Raw genomic sequence first — 24,552 nt, forward strand, 5'->3', positions numbered from 1 at the left:
TGCTTTGGATAAAAGCATCAGCTAAATGCTGTAAATGTAAAATGTGAAGCAGGTCTCAGAAATAGTGGTTATACAACCAAGTATTTAGTGAGGCACAGAAAAGTTAAATATTAAAAGCACTTCACTTTACAGTAAATGTTAGTTTGTTATGAAAAAGGCGCATAGCATTTTTTGAACAGCCTAATATTCCATTTTCACTTTCTGTAAATTATTAATCTCAACTAATGTTTTGATTTGGAATAGAATGTGCAGTATTCAACGCATTTGTGTATAAAAACAAAAGCCATCATAAGAATTGAGCTTTACTCATTTTTTAACTGTACAGCCCCAAGAACTGAACCACTACACAACAAATGGACATTTTCTGCATCGTCAGGACTTGATGTGATTTTTCGCATTTAAAACCGGTCCTATAAAATTTGGATAAAACAATATAAATTCTCCCCACAACTTTGATTTCTCACTTTGTTACATTAAACTGCATCAAAGTTTAATCAGAAACACACATTCACCTTGCAGACAGATGTTCAACTGTAAGGCTCTCAAAGGAAAACGTGAAGAAATTATTATAGCGCATAAGACTGGTCCAGACAATTTTCACTTTCCAGGTAAAGGTTTATTGTTGGGAACCACTATGAGGACTGCACACTGCAAGCATGTGATCAGAGCTCTACTGAGTCGCTGGAACTGCTGCTGGCTTCTTGGCCTTCTTAACCCTCTTTACCTTCCTCTTGGGCTTCAGCATTTTAGCTTTGATCTGGAAAGAGGAAGCATGTCACTGACTTGGATTAATTCATAATAAGGTGTATTTAGTACAAGGTTTGGTCAACAGGGGGGGAAAGTGCATCGTGCTCGTTGAGACTGAACACCCACCTCTGGTTTGTGCTGAAGGATGGCACGGCGGCGCGCAGTCTTGGCATAAGGGTTGAGCTTCATCATTATTCGCAGGTTCTTCAGAGGGTTCTTCTTCAGCACTCTGCGCTCGATCTTTCTACTACAAAAGCCAATTGCCAAGATGTGGGCAAACAGCTCACTGATCTCAGTCACCAGTACCCAACAAGAATTATGCAGCATCATGTGTGCGAATACTTACGTGGGAGCATGAAGTGCCTTATGTATTTCCTCACTCTGCAGGATTCTGGCCAGGTCTGTGTTGGTCATTTTATGCATTGGCAAACTAAGAGGACAGACAAATGTATTAAAAGAAATGAACCACTGAGAGCTAAACTGAAGTGACTCATGACAGCAACTGAAGCCCAAACTGACTCAGAACTTCTTAACAAGTCATGGTGCTCATAAACACGGACCAGAAGTGGAAGCTCATCACTGTAGCGGAGAAAGGGACATGTGCTGGGTCTTTGGAACCAACACCCCAACTGAGATGGAAAACTCACTTGTAGTCCACCTTGAGGGTGGATGGTTTGCGCCAGGTGCCGTACAGATCATCCAGTTTGCGGAATGCACTCTCAGTCCAGATGCAAAAACGGCCGATGTGACCACCAGGGGCTAGTTTCAGGAGGTCCAGTTTGCTCACTCGCTGGAGTGTGACACCTAATGGCAAAAAGAAAATATTAAGTAATTCAAGTTTCCACAGCAGACATGTTGGTCTCGATTCCTCGAGCCTGCTACCTCAGCACTTCCACTATAGATCACATGGTTCATAAACACGGACCAGAAGTGAAATTCATCACAGCATGGTGGATGACCTGAATGGTTAAAACTCACAAATTATTTCCCACCATACCTGGGATATTTCTGAAGGCTTTCGTGACACCACTGTCTTCGTTGAAGATGATGCATGGCCCCTTACGCTGTATACGTCTACGGTTTCTCATTTTACCCTTGCCGGCACGCATGCGTTGAGAGGCGTAAACCTGTTGATCAATTTATGCAACAATGAGTGGTACTGAAAACTGAGGTACAACAAATCTGACCACACGCACCAACAATCCTACAAAACTGAACAAACGCGTTACCTTCTTGATGTCATTCCATGCCTTGAGTTTCTTCAGCAGAAGCACTGCCTCCTTGGTCTTTTTGTATCCCTCAACTTTGTCATCAACGACAAGTGGGACCTCAGGAATCTCCTCAATGCGGTGACCTATACAACATTTGCAACAAGTTCATGCCTTACTATAAAAAGGAACAATTAGAACATTTTAGATTTGTTCTCAGCCTTCGAAAGGGAAGCACCAGTCATGTGGCCCGGCCCTTCTGCTAACTGAGGCTTATCTAGCACCCAAATGATGGAAGGATACCAAGTAATGGCAACCCACTCAGTCAACAGTGCAATTATGCTGCATTTCAGAATCCAGGGCCTTATGAGAACACTTTCCAAAAAGACTGACTATTAATTAATAGTAAATAGACAAATGACTGAATCTCATTTTAAAGTTAGTTAATCTCACCACAATCTCTTGCTCACCTTTGGCCATGACCAGGGCAGGGAGGGCAGAGGCAGCCAGGGCAGAACAGATGGCATAGCGCTTCTGGGTGACATTGATCCTTCTGTGCCAACGGCGCCAGGTCTTAGTGGGGGCAAACATGCGACCACCACGGCACATCTACACTCCGGTCAAGGGCCAATTCACTGCACTAGAGGATGGGCACAACACTACGCGAACAAGAACCAGTTTCTTGGGCTTCCCCTATACCTGCTCAGACTTGGCATTCGTCAGCCGTCAGCGCCAGCATGTGACAGCAGGCAACTGTCGCTGTGCGCAGCGTAAGACGCAAATTACACCATCACTGCAAGTGTCCGTGCCATACACGTTTCTATGGTGTCATATTTTACATGGTTTCACACCACACCATGACAAGGATACGTTTCCAAAGGCACCCTGGCCAGAGCGGTGCGTACCGCCACCACGCACTCTGGGAATACGGGCCACAGCACGGCCTGTGCCCCAGGACTCGGCACTGGTCTGGTGACCTGGTAAAGAAAACTCCATTTAACTTTCCAGCACCCCAAAGATACAAGGCAAGCAAAACAATTATACTAGGTATGGAAACATTGCCCTATCAAAGTTTGCTACATGGTAGTATCTTAAGAGACAATGATTAAAACAGGACCAGATAACACTTCCTGATAGTTCAGATGAAAACTTACCTGCCAATTCGCTGACGGCATACGGCTGACGCTTGTTTTTGCGCATGTTGGTATGCACGAAGTTCACAATATCTGGGCGAATGGGGGCCCTGAATACGGCAGGCAAAACCACATTTTTGCCTGAAGTCTCACCCTTCTCGGAATAGACCGAAATTAATGGTCGGGCACAAGCCTGAAAAGGGAAAATTAAAGCAGATTTTTATTCTATGATCAACAATCGCTTAGGTTCATTTTTTTGCGCTCAGTCACCATTATCGTCATCACTCCATCACTCCTTGACTCTAGGCTCGCTAGAGTCAAGAAACTGCGTTCGAAAACATGGACAGCTACATTCTCAGAATAATGATGTTGACTGACATATTAAACTAACCCAACATACTACCAGAATACAAACGCAACTAACTTAGCTAGCCAGTAAGCGCCAATTAGTCACACGTGTAGTTTGGTAAAACCCTTCAAATTTCCAAAATGGCTCCCGTCTCCCGGCCTTACAATACGTTTCATCTCCCACAACACTCCGTACAAGTTTCACTTGCGCAATAGAATCCTAATAGTCACACTATAACGTTACTTTCATACTCCAAATCACACAAGAACAGAACTTACACTTACCATACTTAAAAGAATTCACGGCTCGCCAGGAACCACGCTCCACACTCAATGGCGGCCACGGAAGAAAAGGAAGACTGCCGCACAACTACATTATCATATACATCCGACAACGGATCACTTCCGCCCGCAGCCTAATCCATCAGCTTTATGTTGTGTGCTTGGAATTTATATGCAATGTTGTCATAAGATGATAATACATAACCTGAAATTAAAAGAAAAAAGCGCTCTTTAGCTGAAAATCAGAAAAAATGAATATTCATGTTGGGGTCTATGTACCCTTCAGGCGGACTAGCGGATGAAAGACGTGTCGGCCGGACTACTTTCCGCAATTCCGCCTATTATTTATATAATGTATTTAGTTAGCTACGAAACTAAAGTATTTACTTAAAACATCTAATTTTAAGTTATAATAAAATATTTTACCACATCAGAAAAAAAAAATGCTGTATAACGTATTACTATGGGTGGGAACTAATGGCTTATGACCTTGTTGACGTAATACGGCGGGCAAAAGAAATATTTTCCCTGGTGATTAAATTCTTCAGACTTTATAAGCACAGTCTTTATAAACGCAGTTATTGTGAGATAACTGGAATGAGAACTACGATCATTTCTGAAGCGAACGGCTTCATTCAGTTTCTAAAGTAAGTGGTTTTACTGAATGTTGTTTCTTTTGTAGTTTTGCTCCAAACAAACTAGCGTTAGCTAACTAGCAGTTTAAGTTGCAATTTAACCTAGTTTGGTTATTAGTTATTAATTAGTTAATTAGTTAAATTAGTTATTAATTAGTTTTAAATTGGCACACCTAACTAGCTAGTTAGCTAACTGACATTACGAAAAATTGGATGTGTTGTTATGTAAAACACTGTTGCTTAAGTAATAATTTTCATTAATACGTTGTTGTATTTCTGTACCAGGTTATGCCAGGATGCCTCCAAAGATGACTGGTTCCATCAGGTAGAACTGAATAGTCTAAATATATGTGAAACCTCTTCTGCTTGTTAAAGAGAATAAGGTTAATGCGTTTATTTGTAATGATTTGTCTTATTATGCAGAGCAATTATTTTATGACTTTCCTGGTATTACAGGAGGATATTAGAATATCAAAACGCACAGATGAACCTCTGCTCAGTATAACTGAAGGAATCCAGCCTGTCTTCATCTGTGAAAAAATGGTACGATACCATGAACAATGTAAAAATGTACATTTTCGATTTCTTAATTACTAAATGGTATATTTTGTAAAGCCACCGCAAACTGGGCGTGAGGATTCAGAAAGCACAGAAGAAACCAGTTTCGAAGGAGTGCCTGTTAAACTGCAGCAGCAAGACATCGGGCCACTCCCACTCACGATCAACAGAGCACGGTGAAAGACAGTTTTAGTTAATTTATATATTTGTTGAAGCACTTGACTTTTAATTTAACTAGACTTTGAGTTTATTTAAAGGCTGCACATGTTCCTCTCGCTGAACAGGCAGCTGCTGTCATGGTACACCATGTGTCAGAACCCCAACATGTCCCAGGTGGGGGCACATGTCCTACACCCTCTCTGGATACGCTGTGACATGCAGGACCCTGCTGGCACTTCCTGGTTGGGGTCGGAGACAGTCTATGCTGGCAGCAAAGCTACAGCTGTAAAGCTCTATTCAGTCAGTTGCAAAGGTAGTGCTAGACCTTAATGTTGAGAGCATTGCAGGAGAAACGTGTTGACATCTCAGGTATTCAGGTTTGCTTCCTGAGGTCTTGCTTACTTTTCGAGTCATGTTTCATTCAGGCGCAGCAGTGGATGCAGCCTCTTGTATCACGATGGATAAACTCAAGCAAGAACATCAGAACAGACTCCATTCCTCGACTGTAATATATCGCAGTGTTTTCGTTTTCTTCAATAAGGGCTAAAGTTCCCAGCCATTGCCATGTGTTTTATGTTTATGTGACTGTCTCCTGTAGGTGTTGACAAAAGGCTGGGCTGAGTACAATCTCTTCTGCTCAGTGAAGGAGGAGAGCATTGTTATTGACTCTCAGAGCAGCGTAACGGCCAGCTTCAGATGGAACGACGTAGAGAAGATGCTGGAGACCCCTCCTCTATCATCTGCAGTCACTTTGGTAAATGTATTTATTGTGCTATATTTGACCTGAGACCTGACCATTTGTTGTTTTTGTTGACTGTCACTCTTTTTTTTTTTTTTTTTCTTGCTTGATTTTGCCTAATTGTCATTGTTTGTAGTCATCATTACCACATGCTGACAGGGCTTCAATTTATGGTTTGCTTTTATTTATCTTTTCTTGCTGTGTGCAGCATATCAAAGTGGCAGCTGGAGATATCAGGAGCCCAATGTTTCAGACCTACAGAGAGCTAGAATTCCTATTGGTATGTGTGACCCAGACAGGCCATTGGAATAAAATGTTATTGTAAATGCATGTAAAGTGTGCCTTAGCCTCTGCCAGGTTGTTGCTGAAAGCTAACATTACCATAACCTTTACGGCATCTTAATGAAGTGTTATGTACTCAGTGGACCTGTTTCGTTCAGGTGCTGTATTAGTTTGTGAGTGGGGTCAGTGCATATTGATAGTGTTTGCCTGTCTCTGTCAATGCAGTACAATCATTTGTTCTACAGAACTGGCCCACTGTCATCCATGTTTGTGACTAACAGCCATTTTTTCTTTCTTTCAGACTCTGGCCGAAGGCTTAAGGACTGGGGAGATTGAGTGGTTGGAGCCGCTGGTGACGCAGTCTGCAGTGGACTTGACCAGATCGCTTATTGAGGGTAAACTTTGACATCGGTGTAGAGTTAACCAGAACATTATCCCTTAGAGGTTAATGCTCTTGGTCTTTTCCCTGCAGAGCTAGAGAACATTGCAAATGCAGTTCCAGGCCAGACTTTAAAAGGATCTGAGGTAATAATTGAAATCTAAGTCTGCAGTTTATGTATTAAGTGGAAGGCCACCGTGGCCTTCGTGGTTAATTTTATCTAATCTAATCTGATCTGATTGAAATAGAACCAGAAGACTAAAACAGACTCAGTAATAGGTTTCAACACCATGCAAATTGAGAGAGGAGACCTGGATTTTACAGAACATCTCTGGGAGAAGATGAGGAAGAGTGAGTTTGATTTAGATTTATTAGTTCTGAGAAAAAGCAGAAGTGATGATTTTCAAATCCTTTACACAACCCATGTCTTTCTTTTGGCAGGTGTGACATCATATCAAGACATAACAGACTCTCTGAATTTAGTCATTAAAGCTGTGCGATTTGGTCAGATTAAACCTTGGGTATGTACATTGGATGTCTGTGTAATTTGATATTTGTTGTAAATGGTAGAAATGTTATGACTGTGGAAGTGCTTTCTGGCCTTTTTTCACTCCCCTTTTAAAAATGGGCCCACAAAAACCAAGATCCTTTCTGAGTGTGACTCCATGCTCTCCTTCATGGACATTTAAAGAATTGGTTGCAGTGTAAAGTGTGTTCACGTGCGTGCGTGCGTGCAGGTCCACAGGGACAGCAGCAGTTCTCTGAGTGAACTGATAGTGAAGTCATACCAGCACCAGGTGGAGCCGGTGCTCCTCGCAGGTCACACCCCCGCCATCATGCTGCTGGAGCTGGGCCTAGACAAAATGCGGAAAGATTACATCAACTACCTTGTCGGTAATGAGACTCATTAGTCTATCAGCTTGGGCAATTTTAAGGGCTTTTTTGGGATCTTTGGTTTGCTGGTATAACAGAGAAGACCTAATGTGGGCTGTTTTTTAAATTTATTTTTTATAATGGCTAACACAGTCTAAAGTATGCGTTTCATAATTATTTTCTGAGTGAGTCGATAATTGAAATTCATGTTATGAGAAGCTATAGAAGTTGGAGCTCCATTTTATGTAGAGCTATCTAACATTACATATACATGCTTTTAGCCTTTGCAAAAGTAACCAAATATCCAAAACTGAACATGAACACCTGTCATTGTGCCATTATTTTGACTGTAGTTTTTGGTTTCATAATGCAGTCTATTTTAGCACTGTAAGAAAATGGCAAACAAAAGGGAGCTACATATAGAATGTAGAAGGTGTCTGGATTGGCAGGACAATTGATTTGGTGAGTATGGATCTCCATAAAGATCCCAGCAGTAAGGAGGACGGGGCTAAACCATTCTACACCTTGATAAAGCTGAGCATGCAGTGAAAGCCCCACGGCACGGAGTAGTGCCACTGAGAGCCAGGATCAGGCCAGCGGGGGCCCACCAGCTCTGCCAAGTGTCGATCAGTGAATTCATGTTATGAGTAGCTATAGAAGTGGGAGCTCCGTTTTATGTAGAGCTATCAAACATTACAAATAAAAACTTGGTTGTGTTTTTTTGCCTTTGCCAGGGAAGGAGCTGACAACTCTCAACCATCTGGTGAGTTCTTCACCTTTGGATATCTGTGGTAGCATCTATCGGTGAGCGTATAATGTGAACAGCAGGGCTTTGACAGTCACTGTGCTGTATTTTTGCATGATTGATGATGTTCAGAGTTACTACTTGAGCAGCGAGGTGGACCTGCAGGAGCAGGTGATGAGACTGAGGAAACTGCACCACCTGCTGGAGATCCTGGGCACCTGCAGTAGCTTTCTCAGCCTTCCACACGAGCGCCTCTTTTTCTTCACTCAGTCAGTCACTTGTTCACATCGTCATTTACCTGCTTGTGCTGTCAACTTTTTTTCTTTAAGTATTTATTAGTAATATCAGATTTATGTCAACTGTGGTGTGTGTGTTTTAATCTAGGTCATGCTTGCAGTACTACAAAACAGCACCTTATGATGAAGAGCATATATTTGAAATGCAAATCAAACCTGCTCTCATCAGCCACTTCTATCAGACGTAAGAATATGCATAATCTATTATGGCTTGGTTTCCAAAAGTGAAAGGTGTGCGCTGTTTAGTAAAATCGAATATTTTACATGGTGAATCACATTACGCATGTGGGATTTCTCTCTCCTTTTTTTTTTTTTTTTTAAGGGAGCAGCCATCTTCCTGGGGAGTAGTGGTGTCCAGCGGCCAGGGGTCACGAGAGGTCAAGACCACATTTCATCTCAGTGATAGGCCTCTGGTGGATCACGTCACCTTTGACTCAGGTGAAGCCCTACACCTTCTTTATGCATATGGCTCCCGGGAACCTACAGTATGTCTAATTTTGTTCTTTATTCCTTCACTGGAATAATACGCCTGCAAGCTGCTCTGGACAAGAGCATCTGCTAAATTCTATAGATTTAAATGTTCTAGATGTCCACCTGATGTAAACCTTGTATATTTGAAAGGGGTGGGTCACTCATTTTGACTGATGCCTTTTAGATCCACCACTGGAAGAGTCATTGAGTACAGAGAATGAGAAGACTGCTTATTTCAGAACTATGGTGTGCTGTAGCCTGGCCAGCTTTGGTTAAGAGGTCTGTCAATTAAAAAAATTGTCTGTACACTGATTTGTTTGTAATAAGGAAATTGTATATGCAATAATTAGCATTTTAGTTACAATATTTGGTATTGTATCTTAATGTTATTTGTATATGTTCAGTATTCCACTATGATGAAATCATAGAAATGGTTGTAAAGCTAAACTTCAAGCATTTACAAAGCAACAACTTTTGAATTATCTCAAATGAATCTAGAGCGAATGTATAATTCAGGTTCCTATAGGTATGGGTAAACGCTGCCGAGCTCCTGCATGCCTGTGCTTTCATTATTTGGTAATCTCTATGAGGTCAGACATGCTCGTTGCATCTTGTAAAGAGGAGCATTAAAACAACTGCCATCATCAGAATACAGAGGACACAAATGGTGGGGAGCACAATCTCCGTTACCATCTCCATGTGGCTAGTCAAGGGATCTGTTACACACATGCACAATAAAGCAGCATTACAATATCATTACCATAGCAAACCAGTTTACTCTGGCACAACTTATTCAAAACAGATCATTTAGAGTCTGTAGCTTTTCAAATTCAAACTGTTATGAAAGCACACACTGTTAAAGGTAGGGTCAGTAATTTTATGCCAGAGCACTTTTTGTAATATTTGGTGACGCTCGCTTCACATTCTGGTAGCTGTCAATAAAATAAATTCTCAGAGGTAAAATCTATTTCCTGTGCCTACCATTGGCACTGTAACTGGAGCGGAAAACAAATTTGTACGACCACTATCTTAGTGTACGACCCCTAAGATAAGAATGCATTACTACTTACCTGGCAGTTATGTATGCACATAGCTTTAGAAGAAAGTCTGAACAGAAGCTGAGGTTGTTTTGCTGTTCAGTTAAAAAAAAAACAAAAAAAAAACGGCTACCTTTTTGTCTAATTTTTGATAAAACTGCTGATTCTACCTTTATGGACTATCAGAAAAATGTTAGCTTAGCTTGAGATATGCCTTTATAAGGCTGTGCACTCAGTTTGTGCTTTTTAGTCAGATGCCCATCAGCTGGTTCTGTTACAAGTATGTGTGATGGCTTACAATAAATAAGTCTGAGAATACTGGCAGCTGTTCTCTGCTGTTCCTCTAATGAAAAGAAAAATGACCGTAGGGTGGAATCAGGACACTTTAATCCTTTGAGAGATACAGTACCTCTGTCCAATAGAGAGATAACAGTAGTTATATAACAGTATATAGTTATATAACAGCAGAGAGAATTTCACAACAGTCTTAGATTAGCCTTTCCTGGAACACTACACCTCTAGTGTTTTTATGACCCATTCATAAAGAATGTCTGCCATGTGCCAGTACTGTTACCATAACTAACATTGTCTCATAAGTCCATAGGTGATGGGCATTTCATGGAGAGTAACAGTAGTATCCAGGAAGTAACCTTACTATACATAAATGACTGCCTGAAGTTGAGTAAAGCTCTCTTGACAGGAGCAGGTTTACGACTGGGCCACAGCCATCAGAATATTCCCCAAAGAGCTCTTGCTTACAGTTAAAGCCAGAGCAAAGCAGTTTTTTGCTCAGTTCACTTTTGGTTCAGTTATTTATTGATTTTTTTTTTTTTCTTTCTCCCCTACGGCAAGTACCAACTTCATATAGAAAGATTGATGAGATTTAACATTGCTGTCCAACTTAAAGTTGCTCAGCTCAGTATCAAGTGGTTTGTGAAGCTGGCCTGGACTGCTAGACATTCTGGCCTCCCACATCCATGGGAAGGCCAAGTGTGGGCTGGCTCAGACACCACATTCATGTGAGTGGACCACACAGAGTTCTTTTGAGGCTTTCCAAGATAACGCAAGAAGCTTGCCAAGCCAAAAAGAACATATTTACTCTGACGTGTACCCTAGTGCCTAAATTTCATCATGTACCAAGCAAACCTTTGACATCTTTGCAAAGTCCTTATTTTGCTTGGATCTAACTGTGTAGCTGGAGGGGCTAACAAAACAAACCAACAAAAACCCCTTCTTGAGAGTCTTACAATACTCTGCGTGGCCCCGTCCCCCCACAACACGTATGTCAGTCTCTCAGTCCTTTTGCTTTGCGTGGCTGTCCCCTGCTAACATAAATGACTACATGGAAAATGAAGAGAAATTGGCAACAATCAATATTAATCAATTCTGCTTTCTATATTGCTTAAATGATTTTTGCTTTTTGTTTTGTTCTGCTCGTCATTATTGTCCTCTGATCGTATGTGACAATAGGCTTGTGGAGAGGTACTGACCTGCAGCCGGAATCTGGTTGCTGCTTGTACATGTCTCTGTGGCTTCTCTCCTCCAGTTTTCAACCTGTCAACGACCATTGAGAGCACATCCTTCAGTCCCGCTGTGGGCATATGAACCAAACATGCTAGACAGCCCATTAGGCGTTCAGTAATACAGTAATTGTACTTATTCATCTGTCTATGAAGTCAGCACTGGAGGGTCAAAATGGCTATTGTGTATTAAATCTCGTGAGTCATATGTATTTGCAATAAAGGTCTTTAGGAAGTAAACCTTTGCAGTTACTTGCATCCAGTTTATAGGGAATGCATTCTGAGCTCTAAGTGATCTGCTCCACCAGAACAGAGGAAGCCTGTGCTAGTACCTCTCGTTGGTTAGGGAATCCACTGGAGTTGATGATGCGTTTGTAGTACTGAACAGAGGCTTTAGGGTAGTGTGATTTATTCTTATTCCTGAAGTCCACATAGTACAGGCCTGAGCTTTCGTAGTAGCCTTCGTCCCATTCACACATATCCAGCAGAGACCAGGCCGTGTAGCCCTTCACAGCCACTTGGCCAGGGCCTTGCCTTTAAGCATCTCGTTGATGTAGTCCTTGTAATACTGTATCCTCCAATCATCACACAGTTCTGTGCACATCATCATCTCAGAGACTCCATTTTCAGTGATATAGATCTTTGGATTCCCATACTGAGTCTACAGAAGTAACCAAATACAAAACTGAACATGAACACCTGTCATTGTGCCATTATTTTGACTGTAGTTTTTGGTTTCATAATGCAGTCTATTTTAGCACTGTAAGAAAATGGCAAACAAAAGGGAGCTACATATAGAATGTAGAAGGTGTCTGGATTGGCAGGACAATTGATTTGGTGAGTATGGATCTCCATAAAGATCCCAGCAGTAAGGAGGACGGGGCTAAACCATTCTACACCTTGATAAAGCTGAGCATGCAGTGAAAGCCCCACGGCACAGAGTAGTGCCACTGAGAGCCAGGATCAGGCCAGCGGGGGCCCACCAGCTCTGCCAAGTGTCGATCAGTAAAGTAGGTGTTGGTTTGGCCTGGGAGGAAGGTCTTCTGGGTGATGTAGCGCGTAGTGAAGTGTCCCACCCCCAGGAAGCCACAGGTGCCCTTAATGTAATTCTTTTCTGAGCAGAGAAGGTTGGCAGGCGAGATGCTCCCAGGTCCTGCTCACTGCTCTTCCTCCCTGGGACAGAAAGAAATCAAATATCTTCTGAATTAGAACTGAATTCCTCCTCATTAATCTCTGTAAAATGGCAAGGCAGGGAAAAGCAAGTTAATTAATATTGCATATTTCATAACATTGTATATTTCATAGCAAATCAAGGTACTTTGCAAATGAAAAGTATAAAAACTGAAATCTAAAGTAAAAAAAAAAAAACCCAAAACAATAAAATACATAAAATTATTAAACAAATAAGAAATATGGGCTCAAGACAGAATGGCAGTGCAATACTTTAGCTGACAGCCCTAGGCCTAACCAAAACCTTGATGAAACTGGCAGGTTTTCAGTATAAAAGGGCTAACATCAGGGCACTCATTGTTCCATCTAAGAGCAGCATAGAAGCTAAGTGTTCCCCTAAGGCATGACTTATGAGTTCCAAGTGATCATATTGATGGAGCATATCAGATGTTGGACCTAAACCATATAGTGATTTATAGATAAGGGCAGTTAGTTTTGTAACACTGTGAGCCAAACTAAGGATTTGTTCTTGCTTTATTCAAGAACACTGGCAGCTGTACTTGTTTTTTATTTTTTTATTTTAGGTAGTCTGATAAGGAATCCATGAGAGTAATCACCTCTACTAGAAATAAATGTGTTCCTGAAGGTCTTGTTTTGACTAAAAAGTATCTAATTTTGTTTATATTTCTGAGTTAATATAATGGTATGGTAATTGCTGTAACATGACTGCTAGAATTGGAATTAAGACTTTAGTAGAAGTTTATTACTAGGTTATGAATCTTTTTTAAAATGTAATTATTTATTTTATCTATCTATCTATCTATCTATCTATCTATTTTTTTATATATATATATATATATATATATATATATATATATATATATATATAAAAAACTATGAAGTCCTTCATGACTTGAGGGTAGTCTCTGTGGAAGCCCGTGTAGAACTGGACATATCTCTCAGCTGCTTCTATGTCCTTCTTGCTAGTGATGTCCACTGGCTCTCCCCAGTCTCCAGACAGAGAGATGCCCACCACACCTGCAGGAAGGGCAGAAGCTCAGATCAGCATGTTTTCAAATGACTTACAAATTACTGACAGTATAAAAAGTCAAGGAGAAAGCTTTAGGTTGAAGCTAATTACCATTTTGTTTGCTTTGCCACTGATTTATATTTATGCCAAACCTTGGCATGTGCCTGGTGATGATAATACCAAATTGTTACTAACTGAATCAAACATTATTCATACAGTGTATTGTATTGATCTTTTATGTTCTCACTAGTAATGTTACTGTTATATTGCAAATCATATCTATGAATATCATTTAAATTGTAAACTAATCATGTACTTAAAAGCAGATTTTATATTTGTACTTGAAGATTTTACATCTTGTTTATAGCATTCAATTTGAGTGCTAGTGATAACACTCAAACTGCCTTGTATGCTATAACATTTTATCGCATTACTTTCCATCTAGGTTTCAGAACTGACACTTGTTTCTGGCAATATCCCAGTTTAAGGGTATTTCTGGACTTACCTATTTGGGGTAGCTAAGCATACTTTTCTGAATAGAAAACTACAGCAATTTTGTAAAGTTACTCTGGATAAGAGTATCTGCTAAATGTCACAAATGCAAATGTAACAATGTGGACAGGGATGTGTTGTCTCACCTTGATAATGTTGTGGGCGGCCCTGTAGGCCGCAGTGCCTCTGTGCTTCAGGCCAGGAGCATGTTCTCCTTTTTTTATATCCCTCTACTGCCACTGACTAACACACAAGCGATCATTACATTTCAGCAGAGTAACATAATCCTGTAACATGCATCTTTTATGTGCAGTTAATTTAAGAGCCATACCCACGGGTTACTAAACGTTATCCAGTGTTTCACACAGTTTCCAAATCTCTCAAAGCAAAGGCTCGCAAAGCCATTAAAGTAATGAACCATGCTGTGGTTCTGCCACCCTCTGTATTTCTCCTGCAAAACCTATCAAAACCAAACATCAGCACCAAAGTAACTGACATTTATTTTTGGAACATTTTATCCCATTATGAATATGAAAAAAAAAATGTACGTATGGCAAAGACAGTAAGCCATTTCACAGACTGATGTCCAGCACCCCACGAAAATCCTGTGAATGGGGACAGCTCATGTTGAGGGGTCACATCTACTTACCAAACCTTCTGACAGATTCTTTAGTTAAATCCGAAAGAAACCTACTGTCTACTTACTGCCCTAAAGTGGGTAGTGGTAGCTCAGTGGTTAATGTACTTGACTTGTAATCAGATGGTTGCTAGTTCAAGCCCCACCACTGCTGAGCTGTTTGTAATCAAACCTTTCACAGGTATCCAGAGTAAATTTCAGAGAACACTTGAAATGCACAGAATCCAATGAGATCCAGTAACTTGGCTCACAGGACTTATCAGGTTTTACTAACCCATCAATGCAAATGCAGCAGTTCAGATTCTAGTACAAGGTTTACTTAGCAATGCCTGCTGTCCAGGCTGGAAGCTTCTGTATCACAGAATTTTACAGAGCAGGTCTCATGACCCCATTGTAGACCTAAATCCCTCCCTGGTGATGGATCAGGCTCTTATTTTGCAGGGGTGAGCACATCTCTTACAAACCAGGGTTTCACTCTGTAAGCAAAGTATTTAATAGTAGCAAACACAACATATATAACCCATTTTGGGTGATTTTGTTAAACAGATACAACATCCAAATCTTTGTTTTAGGTATAATAACTTGTTTATAGGATGTAATACATCCTCTATTGTTTAGATATTTGAGGAATCCAAACTTGGTTTTTACAGAAAGCCAATATTTAAGTCCTCATGGCTCATACATGCAAGAATTTTTTTAGATGTGTATTTGATGCAATAACTCCTTCATTATTTACATTTAGCACTGACCAGAAGTCATCCAAACATTCACAGTCTATCAGTCTGATAATTCTGTGTCCTTAGGTCTTTTCACACATACAGTATGTACCTATATGCAGAAGAGCCATTGTTGATACCATGACACCACCTTTCACAGCACACGACAGCAGTCTGTGTTTTAGTGAGGTGCATTACATTGTTGTAGGTTGTCTTGCTTAAAAAATGCTGAACTGTTGAAGAGGTGAATATCAGGTTTTACTAACCCATCATTGCAAATGCAGCAGTTCAGATTCTAGTACAAGGTTTACTTTAAAACTAACCTCAGTAACAGAGTGTACAAATCAAGAACTCAAGCTCACATCCTGCTATAGCCCAACTATGTAAAAGCATTTCAACCCATGTATTTACTGTTTACTTGTGCAATATTGATACATCTCCAAAGTTGTAGTTGTACTATACACAAACACTATTCTTATGTTCATCCTTATATAAGGTGTTTATTCATGAACGAGAATGAAAACATACTCCAGAAAGGGGCCTCAACTTCTGTATTGTGCTTACATAATTGAATTATGCTGAACTTTTACAATATTAACGAAGTACAAACATTATTGTACATTACTGGCTCATCAGGAAATGCTCCATGCACATGCATTACATCCACATCTACACATGCATTCATTCCATCTGTCTTTCCAATTACAATAAAACATACTCCAAAATGTCCAAAACTTAAATACAAATACTATAAAGTCACCATTAAACAACAGCTTTACAACAGTACATTCACCCTTTAACACACTGCCATCTGAAACATAGGCTACAGATTTCTAAATATGCCTAAGGAAATACAATGTTTGAGCAGCCTTAAACCTACAAAAAATAACAGTGTAGGCTTAGTCTAGTGTACAGTACCAAAAGATGTCTTCTGTGCTTGCTACACAAGTTTCTGGTTGGTTCTAAAGATGTCTTGCACCAATAAATAATACAACACAGTGCCATTCTTGGATAAAAGGAGAAACAGGTACAAGCTATCAATATATATCTTTCGACATGCCATTTTGGATGTTACACACCTAAACAGCAAATGTGCTATTTGCTATTCAAATGTAAATTCAGTAGTCATCCTCTTCCTCCTCATAATCCTCATGAACCATGTCGAGATCATCCTCATCCTCTTCGTCATCATCCTCCTCCTCTTCCTCTTCCATTTCATAGTCATTGGGAGCACCCAGTACTAGTTTAGTTTGGTTAATTTCACTCTCGTTGTCTGGGTTGACTTCAACCTGTGGAGAAACCATCAGTCAGGAGGAGCGGTCACTTAAAAGCAGACGCTATGCTCACAAAAATGTCCCCACATTTCCAAAGTACAATTTTTCATCTAATGAACTGGGTGTTTCCCAGAAATGGCACACTCATGCATCTGTGTAAACTGCTTTATGCTGGTTACCTCAGGAGGAGCCGGATCAGTTGGGCTCTCCTCAGACTGGCCATTAATCATTGACTTCAGAGCCCCTTCTTCAAACTGGTGAAAACAAGACATTATATACTATTATTATATTTATACTACTATATACTATTTAAGCAAGGTAAACAAAGAAAGAGGTTGAGGGGGTGGGTGAGTCAAAACACAGCAGTATACAGACTTAAAAAACGTAGCACTTTTCCTTTAGGACAGATCTAGTTGTTCTGTACTAAGTTTAGCAGGACATTTTTCTTGTTCTTGAGGCAAGGTGGTGGAAACACAGGTGCTCCTTACATCAGGTAATGCATCTTAGTGCGCTGGCCTTAGGTACAAGTGGTTTCTAAATAACAGCCGTGCTGAAAACCTTCAAGAACACAGAGACACATTCAATTATACAGCAACTTGAGGCCACATTTTTCTGGTGTTTGTCAATTCTCCTGTCATCCAGCCATCCCAGTGTTACACCACTGTCCGTCTATATTTGACACAAGTTGTTATGGTTTCTGAAGCTGTTCCCTTTGACACAATTAACAATTTTAAGTTCAGTTTATTAGTCATATGCAAGTTAATTCAGGGTCAACTGTATAATAATGTGTGGGACAAGAAATACAGGTCACCTCAGCAACATTAGTTGTGTGTGTGTGTGTGTGTGTGTGTGTGTATATACACACACACACACACACACAACTAATGTTGTGTGTAAACACACACCATTATTTAAAAGATTGTTCTTAAAAACCTGTTCGTAAGCCGAGTGGTGCATGCAGCCATGTTCCATGCTCATATTTGACATACCAGGACAAATAGCTAGATGTTTCTAAGGTAAATAAATTCAAAATCCAAAATATTAACATGTTACATTCAGAATATGTTTACTAATATATTGTCAAATAAATGTCAGATAAGATTGTAGGTAGGTACTGTAGCTTGTACAAAAGGTGCCAAACCCTAAAACTGCAATGTTATTTAGTTTTTGTATGACTGTATTCAATTGTATTCCTTCAACCACTCCAGTAACCAAAGAAATGTTCACGTACCAGAGAACTTTGCTTGACTGGCTTTTAGATGTAGTAAAATATTAAAAAAAACATTTGTAAACACTGTTTAACAAATTACTATAAACAAATTCAAATAATAATTACTTATTTTTACCCTCAAACCTTAGTTGCTCTCTAAAAATACAAAGTGCTGTATGAACCACTGTGGGACTAAAGAGGAACACCCTCCCCCACCCCACACACACACCTGACCTGTACTGCCATGGCTTATGGGTTCTTCATTTCATTTATTTATTTTTTTCCACTGTGTTTGTCATATTTAATTAACTCTATTTCTTTATCTTTTAGAATTTTCTTGAGAGCATTAATTTTGCAAGCATAGATCTCGTCTGTGGTGTCTTCAGCTGCAAGTTCACCTGAACTCGAAATGCATTTGTTGGTCGGAAGTTTTCTCCTCTTCACCCGATTTGGTCCACCTTATTTTGTGCTGTTTCTCTTTTTACTGTGTGTTCTCCCTCTTCCTCATAATGGTACTCATGTTATGTCTTTCAAAGTCAGCAGACTGAAGTAGTTCTTTGGTCATCCCTACATTAGCTACCTCACCCACATGTTGCAGGTGGTCTACTAACAAGGTTCTATCCTTTATGGTAGCGACAGTGATGTTCTTATTAACAGAAAACCCTCTTTCGGGGCCAACAGGAGAACCTTTTGGACAGTTCCCCACAGATCTTTGAACAGATGCTCTTTGGCCAGCTGTGCACAGAAAATGGTGTCCAGTCTACACAGAATGTTGGGCAACGTTCCACTACAAAACATATCTGCCAAAAGCGGAAGCAGTCTAAGCACTGCTACCTACACTCCTATTACTTTTCCCATACTTTCATGTTGCCTTAATTATTACATTTCCCATAATAATAATAATAATAATAATAATAATAATACATTGAATAAGCATAGTTTCCCCTGGTGTTTTAAGTCTTATATATAAGAACTGAAAATGAGTTGAAAAAGTTAATTAACTGAAAGTTAAATAATTGTCTCTGCAGCCTTGATTATTGACTGTGTCTATGCAAATGACGATGAACGCAGCCATATGGAGGCCTTACACAGAAAAGAAAGACTTCACTTTTCTGATGACTATCACTGCGCATCCCAGAAATGTTCAGACAAGCACAGTATTTGGTTATTTGTGACACTATGTATATATGCAAATAAAGATATTGCTGCATTTTCTTTCAAGCCAGTTTGGCTGTCTGGATTTGGTACACTTATAAGGGACTTGGAGCAGAGCCATTTTCCGGGCTGTGACATACAGGCAGAGAGGTAGCTCTGCATAGGTGTGAATAGGAACAAAAGTCTTGTAACTATTTTTTTCACTCTTTTTTCCATACTTATTCAGAGCTGTAAATTACTAAAATTATATTCCATACTTTTCCACGCTGCGTACGAACCCTGTAATGACAATATTAGAGCTGTGTTAGGCAACATAGACATAAGCAAACAAGGAGTATTTGGGGAGGCTGAACAAACAGCCCTGATGTGCAGAGGCTGATTTTCACCACCTGGGGCCTGCTTCTCAGAAAGTCGAATATACAGCTGCAGACAGGGATCTCCAGTCCGCGATCAATGTGGTAGTCTCCCCACCCATGCATGGACACATGGCGGGTGCTGTGTTGTCTGAATCGAACCCAGCATAAAAGATGTTGGACTCATCTAGGAGCAATGCAGAGACCTGAACAATGTCCCCATTTTCCCTTTGTGGTCCGTTATGCAGCATAATCCATTCCACATTTTTTTTCTGATCAATACATCATCTGGCTTCTTTGGAAATCTATTAGGTGCACTGTGTTACTTTTAAAACTCAAAAATCAAAATGCTTACAATCAGATATATTTGATTCTTGTATAGCACATACTGCTAACTGATTCTCAACCTAACTCTGTGTGCTGCATTTCAATGTCTCCTCTTTTAGCATGTAACACTTGTTTCAAATAAGGAGCCTGTTCAGTAACATGCCAACACCTGCCTTTATGATTAAAACGTTAAATTTGTTTTTAGTTTATTGTTCTATTTTTATCTGTACCCTGTAACGGCCAAAGTCGATCATCAACTTTCAGAAACAGAAAGGGATGTGGCTCCCCATAGTGAAGCCTTACCTTCAGTCTGTTAAGCTGATCTTGCAGCATGACTTTTATTTTCAGAAGAGTCTCCTCTTCCTTTTTGAGCTCCTGCAAGCGACTCAGCATGATGGATACGAGGAATTACTGCATTCCTGCACAGAAAACGGCACTTTTGAAGATTCCACTTTAAAAGGGATACATTAGAACAAATGAGGGAAAGTAATAACGATGACCCTGATACGTTTATTTACTAAGAACAATTAGCATGTTACTGTACAGGTTCCTCATTGGAAATAAGCGTTAGACGCTAAAAGAGGAGACAGTGACATTTGTTCTTTATTCAGCTGTTGCCCAATTTAGCTCTGCCTAATTCAATCATTACGTAATGGCAGACCAACTAAATGTAACATAGCTATATGTGACCTTCTTTGCCAGTTCTGTTTTATATGTCTGTATAAAAAAAGAGCTAGCACACCTCGCTAAATAAGCCATGCAACTGTATCTCCAAGTGCCTGAGCAGACTCATCAACAATAAATGTATCATTACTAATTCCCGGAAAATGCAAAATTCTAGTTCGTTTTCAAAGTCTTTCCTTCAACAGCGTCCCCGCAATTTTGCAACGGTGTGCGATTTCCCGAACTAATCTAAACTTGTGCAAACATAATGAGAACAGTTTGTACGAACTGAACCAGACAGGCAAACGAGCTAGCCTAGCCAGCTAGCCCACCATAGCTAACAAACGTCAGGCGAACACAGCTTACCTTCCACTAAACAGCAAGTTTTATAGTTCACTTTAACCAAAGAACTAGCTAGCAAGCTACTGTGAAATGTCTAGTACCACGTACACCTGATGCCAGACTTACTCAGTAGTACTTCAGCATGTACAGGGGGCATAACTGTGAGAAGATGCCCCAGTTTTTCTCAAAGCACTCCATGCACTTTCGCTACATCACGTGCGTGATGCACATGCGCTATGGGGAAAAATCGGCTAGCATATTGAGTAAACTAGAAAAATAAATAAAATGACAATAGCATTGTGCTGTATAGCTGGGTGTCGAAAATACATACTAGAACACTAACGTTACTCACTGAAATACTGGTTTCGCCAATTTAAAATATGTTTTCAACGACTTTTATTTCGAAAAGTTGGTTTGTAAAATGGCAAGATTTTGCAAAGGGAAGAGAAACAACCTGTAAGAAAATAAATATTATATTAGATGAAACTCTTCTCACTTTTGTATTGTCCGCAACAAATCAGTCACAGCTTTTATACAGATAATAAAATGCAGAGGAATTTTCAGTAAACTTGCAGACAAAGGTTCTACAAGAAAGCTAGCTAGTTTCAAAGTTGTGCTGACTGAATGGTTAAATAATAAATTACATTTGCCTGTACAATCAAACTGACTACACAAATTACATACAATCAATTACATTACATAAATATTTCAAACAATGTTTAAAAGTAAGTAAACCATTTTTAGATAAGTGAATGCATTGAGAGCTTTACTTTAAACATTGCAATGACCAGATGATAAATTGAGAAGAGTAATGCTCGTGTTTGGTGGCACTGTCTGAAAACATTAAAATTGTATTTATTTACATCCTATTTATCTATTTAAGTTTAAGAATTAAACGTCTTTGAAAACTCATTTAAACAAACCAGCTTCACTGAAATCAGGCTGTACATCTAGTAAACACTGCCCCTAGTTACTAGTTACCTTACGTTTTCTGACCAGTTGTGGTTAAACTGGAGAGAAAGCCCCCCCCCCCCCCCCCCCCCCAAAAAAAGCACAAGTCTCTCCGACTGTTTCTCTTACCTGCATATGGAGATATTGGAATGGCCTGGTGTCAGTCCTGCCTGACCATGGTAGCCTTTGTAATCATTAATGACATTAGGAAATATCCGTAATTAGCCATTAGTAATTAGTAACATTTGTCGAAGTAACATTACTACTAATTGTTATTAATGTTATCTATGTTGCGAGTCTCCGATATAAAATATAAAGATCCCCAAGATCAGGATAGGGAGGACATGGCTAGGTTCAGTGCAATATGTTATTCTTATTGTTTTTTCCGCTTTAACTAACACTTTATGCTTGTTAATATAACTCTGAATTAAGATTTTATTTTTCAAACGTGTGTTCTTAAACAGCACCACTAGAGGGCATTGCATGCTTATTCAAACATCCTCCTACTGTAGCGCTTTCAAAACTCAGTTCTAAACATGAAACACTCCTAGGTCAGAAAGGAATATTCATTAGGAGTTATTTATCAGGATTGTACTTGTGGGACATACAGCATGGAGTTTATGCACTTTACACATGCATGCATTGTATCTGAAGCCTGGGATTAGTTACATGAAAGACTTGAACAGGCCACATTTAGGATGTCCTCATGCTTAAGACCCCATTCCATCCACCGTCGCCTCTCTTGCATACAGGATTTTTTTCTTCTCTTACTCGACCACATCAGCAAATGTCCGTGCTGGGTGCATGGCATCACCACGCAAATGCCTAGCTGCCTCGAGACCCCGCAATGTACAAGGAGAGGTCAAAATTAAGAAAATAGCTTAGTTAAACAAAACGCAAATAAATCACAGATGGAACGCATTGATGCAAACCAGATCTAAAAGCACTCTTAATCAGTCTCTAGAAATGCTCAGCCCGGCCATTAGGGATCTTTTACAGGATTCTTTGACTAAACCCATCCAGATGTGTGCGTTGATAATCAGAGACCATAAGCCCAACTGTAGACCATGAACAGAGCACAGGTCTACAGAAAACATACCAGCCTTCAGCTTCAGGTGCATCCTATATATATATATATATATATATATATATATATATATATATATATATATATATATATATATATATATATATATATATATATATATATATATATATATATATATCTGTGTTTGAGACTTTTGATCCATATTTAATATATTTTTGATCCATCCATATTCACTGGTTTTGATAGACAGGACAATAATAAATTAATTCTATTTATTGAGACAAATGGCTTGGTTATAACATAAACATTTTCATAGAGTCAGCAGAATTTGCTGTGCTCCTATCAAACTTTGAACAGGTTCTTGTATATTTACATGTTTATTATACATTTATTGTACAATTATGCTTCACTAAGCCTACCCAGGTTGTCTCTCAGCCTAGTTATTCAAAACTGTTTGGTGTCATGTAGAAGAGGGAAACTGGGATGTGAAGTCATGCATCATTGCTGCACATCTCAGGAGCTTGCACCGGCTCGGGTGTAGAAGTAGATTACAGAGCAGCCTGAGAAGCTGCTCCTTGGAGAGAGTAGAGGTGAGAGGAGCCCTGGTTGAGGCACAGGCAGAGGGAGTCTGCTGCCAGCAGCCTCAAGTGCGGTCACCGGGTTTAAGTCACAGGGGTCTTATGATTTAGCACAGGGCTTGAGTGATGGGCACAAGAGATGTGAGGTGGGGGAGCTCTGATAACGCCAACCTGGCCAACCTCCCCCACCTCCCCAACCTCCCCCACCTCCAGTGTCACGTTCTGCTCTCCCAGATCTGAGCCCCTCCAAGGGATTAACAGTCGGAGGGTTGAAACCCGAGCTCTCCTTGAGAGTAGGGCCAGCCCCTCGCTGCCGCTGTGAGGGGTCAGAGAGCAGTCAGCGCAAGGCCTGAGCCCCATGATCATGGCTGCCCCTTCTAAGCAGAGATGAGGGGGTGTCCGTGCTTGAATGTGGGAATACGTGTGTGTCTGTCGTTGATGTGTGTCTGAGCGAGTGCGCACAGGGCTTCTCATGGTGGGCTTAGCTTGGTGGAGCTGACTAGTGGGCCTCAGGGCCTCATGTGCTGCAGATATCAATCTCTCTGCCCCACGGAGCCCCCACTTCCCTTCTCAGTGTCATCACGGGGGGCCAGGCTGGTGCTGGCCCGCATTTTCTCCCAGTCAGACCTCTCCTCGGGCTGGCTGAGGAGCTGCAGCAGCTGAGGCGGAGGCTGCCGCAACGCTGTGCCTGTTTGAAGGTGCTTTCTGCCTGCGGAATTCGGAGCAGAGGCTCGGGGGGACGGAGGGGCCCCGCGCAAGGGGGGAGCAGAAGGAGGAGGAGGAGGAAAGAGATGGGGAGGGGACGAACCGCGAGCCTGCAGGACTGACCTTTGGCCAGCAGAGTCAGGAAGTTATGACTCAATTTTCACTGAGAAAGGGTGAGGGAGAAGCAAATGAAGGAGAGAGAAACAACCAATTGACATGGTGGGCGGGGGGCGGGGGGGTGTGAGGGGGCTTTGGGGGGCAGGGAGGGAGAGAAACATATAGATGCCAAGACACAGAAGGAAAGAATTGACAAAGGAGAGAGAAGAAGGAATGGGTGGGAGTGGTGAAGAAAAACAGAACACTTTGGAAAGGCCACTAATGAGTGTCCCCGACCGCTCAACACTTTAACATGGGAAACAAGTCTCGCAGTGGATCACAGCAGCGACGGGATTTCAAAACGTGGGTTTGTGTAAATGCCCTGACAGCCTT

General features: G+C 40.6%; 4 protein-coding genes and 4 non-coding genes across 8 annotated transcripts; 1 reads left to right on the plus strand and 7 right to left on the minus strand.

Moving 5' to 3' along the window:
- Positions 1-594: 594 nt before the first annotated feature.
- Positions 595-3,804, minus strand: LOC113570826 (60S ribosomal protein L4-B-like). The gene is made up of 10 exons (XM_026999483.2): positions 3,722-3,804; positions 3,110-3,281; positions 2,826-2,932; positions 2,426-2,564; positions 1,977-2,101; positions 1,745-1,874; positions 1,395-1,551; positions 1,094-1,177; positions 874-994; positions 595-757 (listed from the first exon to the last, which is right to left on the minus strand). Exons 1-10 carry the CDS (start codon positions 3,722-3,724, stop codon positions 671-673), a joined length of 1,125 nt encoding a protein of 374 aa, XP_026855284.1. The 5' UTR covers positions 3,725-3,804; the 3' UTR covers positions 595-670.
- On the minus strand, positions 1,263-1,332 carry LOC113570909. The gene has a single exon (XR_003409936.1). It is a non-coding gene; the product is annotated as a small nucleolar RNA SNORD18 (small nucleolar RNA).
- LOC113570911 lies at positions 1,627-1,696 on the minus strand. Its single transcript, XR_003409938.2, has one exon. It is a non-coding gene; the product is annotated as a small nucleolar RNA SNORD18 (small nucleolar RNA).
- LOC113570908 lies at positions 2,164-2,292 on the minus strand. Its single transcript, XR_003409935.1, has one exon. It is a non-coding gene; the product is annotated as a small nucleolar RNA SNORA35 (small nucleolar RNA).
- LOC113570912 lies at positions 2,656-2,753 on the minus strand. Its single transcript, XR_003409939.1, has one exon. It is a non-coding gene; the product is annotated as a small nucleolar RNA SNORD16 (small nucleolar RNA).
- A 105-nt stretch (positions 3,805-3,909) lies between the features above and the next one.
- Positions 3,910-9,425, plus strand: zwilch (zwilch kinetochore protein). The gene is made up of 18 exons (XM_026999481.2): positions 3,910-4,365; positions 4,639-4,678; positions 4,810-4,896; positions 4,969-5,087; positions 5,196-5,383; positions 5,496-5,575; positions 5,669-5,824; positions 6,018-6,089; positions 6,393-6,486; positions 6,564-6,616; positions 6,719-6,821; positions 6,912-6,991; positions 7,208-7,364; positions 8,078-8,106; positions 8,221-8,357; positions 8,473-8,568; positions 8,707-8,822; positions 9,040-9,425. Exons 1-18 carry the CDS (start codon positions 4,196-4,198, stop codon positions 9,129-9,131), a joined length of 1,869 nt encoding a protein of 622 aa, XP_026855282.2. The 5' UTR covers positions 3,910-4,195; the 3' UTR covers positions 9,132-9,425.
- Positions 9,426-9,435: 10 nt separating this feature from the next.
- lctlb (lactase-like b) lies at positions 9,436-14,558 on the minus strand. The gene is given in 12 exon segments (XM_035524936.1): positions 9,436-9,571; positions 11,383-11,446; positions 11,745-11,939; positions 11,942-12,073; positions 12,312-12,532; positions 12,535-12,587; positions 13,479-13,620; positions 13,724-13,743; positions 13,745-13,776; positions 14,251-14,325; positions 14,327-14,347; positions 14,436-14,558. Coding segments are annotated over 12 exon segments (1,170 nt in total). The 5' UTR covers positions 14,526-14,558; the 3' UTR covers positions 9,436-9,446.
- Positions 14,559-15,991: 1,433 nt separating this feature from the next.
- On the minus strand, positions 15,992-21,002 carry snapc5 (small nuclear RNA activating complex, polypeptide 5). The gene is made up of 4 exons (XM_026999442.2): positions 20,908-21,002; positions 20,080-20,195; positions 16,911-16,985; positions 15,992-16,746 (listed from the first exon to the last, which is right to left on the minus strand). Exons 2-4 carry the CDS (start codon positions 20,167-20,169, stop codon positions 16,576-16,578), a joined length of 336 nt encoding a protein of 111 aa, XP_026855243.1. The 5' UTR covers positions 20,170-20,195; positions 20,908-21,002; the 3' UTR covers positions 15,992-16,575.
- Positions 21,003-24,552: the final 3,550 nt, after the last annotated feature.

Source organism: Electrophorus electricus, chromosome 4 (assembly GCF_013358815.1).
Source record: "Electrophorus electricus isolate fEleEle1 chromosome 4, fEleEle1.pri, whole genome shotgun sequence".
NCBI classification, from domain to species: Eukaryota; Metazoa; Chordata; class Actinopteri; order Gymnotiformes; family Gymnotidae; genus Electrophorus; species Electrophorus electricus.

Excerpts from the sequence above, each read along its gene's own strand:
- LOC113570826 (XM_026999483.2), bottom strand. Across the intron at positions 2,565-2,825 it reads GCCAGGGTGCCTTTGGAAAC|ATGTGCCGTGGTGGTCGCAT; the intron begins GTATCCTTGTCA and ends ACCGGAGTGTAG. Across the intron at positions 1,552-1,744 it reads AGCCTTCAGAAATATCCCAG|GTGTCACACTCCAGCGAGTG; the intron begins GTATGGTGGGAA and ends TTTTGCCATTAG.
- snapc5 (XM_026999442.2), bottom strand. The coding sequence starts at position 20,169 with ATGCTGAGTCGCTTGCAGGAGCTCAAAAAGGAAGAGGAGACTCTTCTG. Across the intron at positions 16,986-20,079 it reads ATCAGCTTAACAGACTGAAG|TTTGAAGAAGGGGCTCTGAA; the intron begins GTAAGGCTTCAC and ends TGTTTTCACCAG. Across the intron at positions 16,747-16,910 it reads CTGATCCGGCTCCTCCTGAG|GTTGAAGTCAACCCAGACAA; the intron begins GTAACCAGCATA and ends GTTTCTCCACAG.
- zwilch (XM_026999481.2), top strand. The coding sequence starts at position 4,196 with ATGGCTTATGACCTTGTTGACGTAATACGGCGGGCAAAAGAAATATTT. Across the intron at positions 5,576-5,668 it reads ACAGACTCCATTCCTCGACT|GTGTTGACAAAAGGCTGGGC; the intron begins GTAATATATCGC and ends TGTCTCCTGTAG. Across the intron at positions 8,823-9,039 it reads TCACGTCACCTTTGACTCAG|ATCCACCACTGGAAGAGTCA; the intron begins GTGAAGCCCTAC and ends GATGCCTTTTAG.